At 68.5% G+C, this 2,889-nt stretch overlaps 1 protein-coding gene across 2 annotated transcripts in view; it reads right to left on the bottom strand.

Annotated features, from left to right (window-relative positions):
• Nucleotides 1-2,889, bottom strand: part of CHLRE_06g258733v5 (uncharacterized protein) — a 13,782-nt gene that overhangs the window by 4,296 nt on the left and 6,597 nt on the right. For both annotated transcript variants that reach the window (XM_043062753.1, XM_043062754.1), the window contains 2 exons: nucleotides 920-1,106; nucleotides 195-375 (listed from right to left, as the gene is read on the bottom strand). In XM_043062753.1, the coding sequence (XP_042923459.1) occupies nucleotides 195-375; nucleotides 920-1,106 (368 nt within the window). The remainder of the gene's footprint in view (nucleotides 1-194; nucleotides 376-919; nucleotides 1,107-2,889) is intronic.

Genomic DNA, 2,889 nt, shown 5'->3' with positions numbered 1-2,889 from the left:
CCCCCTCTCCCTCCCCCTCCCCCTTCCCCTCCTCCTCCCCCTCCCCCCTCCTCCCCCTCCTCCCTCCCCCTTCCCCTCCCCCCCCTCCCCCCTCCCTCCCCCTCCTCCCCCTCCTCCTCCCCCTCCCCCTGCTCCCACTCCCCCTCCCCCTTCCCTCCTCCCCCCTCCCTCCCCCTCCTCCTCCCCCTGCTCGCCGCCTGCTCACCGCCTCGAAGTCGTCGGGCGAGGCCACGGGGAAGCCCGCCTCGATGATGTCCACGCCCAGCTTGGCCAGCTGCCGCGCAATGTCCAGCTTCTCCTTGCTGGTCAGCGTGGCGCCCGGGGACTGCTCGCCGTCGCGCAGGGTGGTGTCGAAGATGCGCACGTAGTTGGGGTCTGGGAGGGGAGGAGGAGGAGGGGGGGAGAAACAGGGGTGCGGAGGGTGGGAGGTGGAAGGAGAGGGTGGCGTGCAGCGGTTGGGGGCAGGCCAATGCGCAGGGAACCCCCGGAGCGGCCAACGTTGGGTGGGGCTGTCTGACTGGCACGAGTGCCTAATGCATGCTTGCGTGTGCGTGTGTCTGGATGGGCGAGCGCCGCTAGGAGAAGGGGGGGGGAGCTGAGGCCGCTGGCGGGTACAGCAGCGGAGTCTCAGGGCTGTTTTGCGTGGAGGCCTCCGCGAAGCTGGGTCCAGCCCGAAGCCCCCGCTTTACGGGCGCGCCCCCGACGCCCGCTGTGCCACGCTCTCGACCCAGATGAGCTGCTGCTCGTGCGAGTTCAGGCCCGGCGCGCCTTGCCAGAGCGAGCGAAAGACCGCATCACCGGCCACGGCGGCCTTACGCCACACTGTCTCCGCAGCGATAGATCCAGTGCGCGCTCCAGGAGGTCCTACATCACTGGGCGCGCTCGTCTATGGCCCATCTATTTCCCAGGCCCGGCTCACCATCAATGCGGTTCGGGATGTACTCCGGGCGGCGAATCTCGCCAACGCGCATCACAACGCGCGTGCGACCGGCAGGCAGCAGCAATGCGCGGCGGCAAAGCGGCGCCCGCGCGGAGGCGAGCGCACGCGCATTCATCCCGCCGACAGTGGCCATTATATCAACTCTTGCCTGACGTTCCTTGTCAGGCTATAGATCTATGGTAATATAGAGCTGGGAAAGAGTGACGGGGGCAATTGGTGCTGTGGAAGTTTTGGGCGATGGCATGCGGGCGCATCGCTCGCTCAAGTCGCTTCCTCGCGCAGAATGCCCCCACTTTTGCGCAACTGAATTTTTGTCGGCACTGTTGAAGGAGCCCTTAGGCGGGGGGTTCTACATGTGCTAAAAGAAGCGAGGGAACTTTGCAACATTTCGCAAGTTTAGGCGAAAATGCAGCTCCGCAGCGGAGTGAAGGGCTCCGTGGCTAGCGGTCGCAATGCCCAGCAAGCCAAGCCAGCTGTCTCGCGTGTCGGCAGTGCGCGCCGCGGCGCTGCATCGACCACGCCAGTCGCGACCGTGCCCGGCGTGCAGGCGCAGCGTCCCGCCCCTGCCAGCCGCACTCGCGCAGTGATTGTTCGCGCGGACCAGCGTGGCGCCGGCGAGGACGGCATGCGGGTAGGGAGTCGCGGTCGTTACGCAGAGTTTTGCTTGCGGGACCGTGTCGGCGGCGCCTAGCGTCCGTGCTGACGCCCCTGGATGCCCCCTTTCCATTCACAGCTTGACCACACCGGCGAGGTGCCGTTCAAGAAGATTCTGTGCGCTAACCGCGGTGAAATCGCCATCCGCATCTTCCGCGCGGGCACTGAGCTGGGCCTGCGCACGGTGAGGCGCAGCCTTATCGGGTGGAAACCAAAACTGGAATTGAATGGGGGCGTGCAACGGGTTAGCCCTGGTTGGGGTCAGGGTTCAGAGTTGCAGTCGGCGGCTCATCCGCTACAACGTGCACCGGCGTGCGAGCTCGCGCCGGGCATGTGATCATGCGAATGAAACAAGTGATGTGGAACAGCATAATTGGGCCCAATTAAGGCGAGCGCTGTGGCATCCGTGGGCGCGGGGCCGGGGCGTGGGGCGGGCCACACAACCAGTCCAGCCACAACTTGGCTTCCCCAGCAGCAGCTGATCAGCGCAACAGCGGCCGCCGCCACCGCCGCGGACGCCAGCAGTGGCGGCCGCGCTTGCAGGAGCGCGGCGCCGCGGCGGCAGCAAGTAGGAACGGCAGTGGCGCGCCGTGGGCGCAACGGGGTCGGGCGCGGCTGTCGGGGGCGCGATCTGGAGCACGTGACGCACATGCCGCAGCCGGCCGGGCGCCGGGGCAGCCGGTGCCGGCCGGGGTGCGTGGCCCTCGCGGCAGCAGCCCGCAGTGGGGGGTTGCGCGGCGGATGGGTGCAGCGCGGGCGGGGCAAGGGCACGGAGTGTCGCGGACGCAGGGTGGGGGAAGGAGCGAAACCCTAGTTGGCGCTGGCGATGCTAGGCGCGCCGCCAGGTCGACAGCGGGAGCACAGCGGGTGCGGGGCGTGCCGGCGGCAGTTGCCGCCATGGGACAGCCGTCGCCCGCAGCACGGGCCGATGCGGCGGACGCCGGAGGCACCAGCGCTTTGCCCCGCCCTGCCGCCGCCGTCGCAGCCCGGCTTGCCTCTACCAGCCCGCCATACCCGGCGTTATGGCCTTGCCCGCTCACTGCGCTCCTCTCCTCTCTCCTCCTCGCCCGTTCACTCCCGTTCGCATCCCCGCTCCTGCCCCCGCTGCTGCAGGTGGCTGTGTACTCGCCGGCGGACCGGCTGCAGCCGCACCGCTACAAGGCGGACGAGGCCTACTGCGTGGGCACCGCCGACATGCAGCCGGTGAGCTGCTACCTGGACATGGACGCCATCATCAAGATCGCCAAGGAGGCGGAGGTGGACGCCATCCACCCCGGCTACGCTTCCTGTCCGAG

This window comes from Chlamydomonas reinhardtii, chromosome 6, assembly GCF_000002595.2.
Source record: "Chlamydomonas reinhardtii strain CC-503 cw92 mt+ chromosome 6, whole genome shotgun sequence".
NCBI lineage: Eukaryota > Viridiplantae > Chlorophyta > Chlorophyceae > Chlamydomonadales > Chlamydomonadaceae > Chlamydomonas > Chlamydomonas reinhardtii.
The sequence above is the reverse complement of the archived record's forward strand: the minus strand, read 5'-3'. Positions and strand labels throughout refer to the sequence as shown.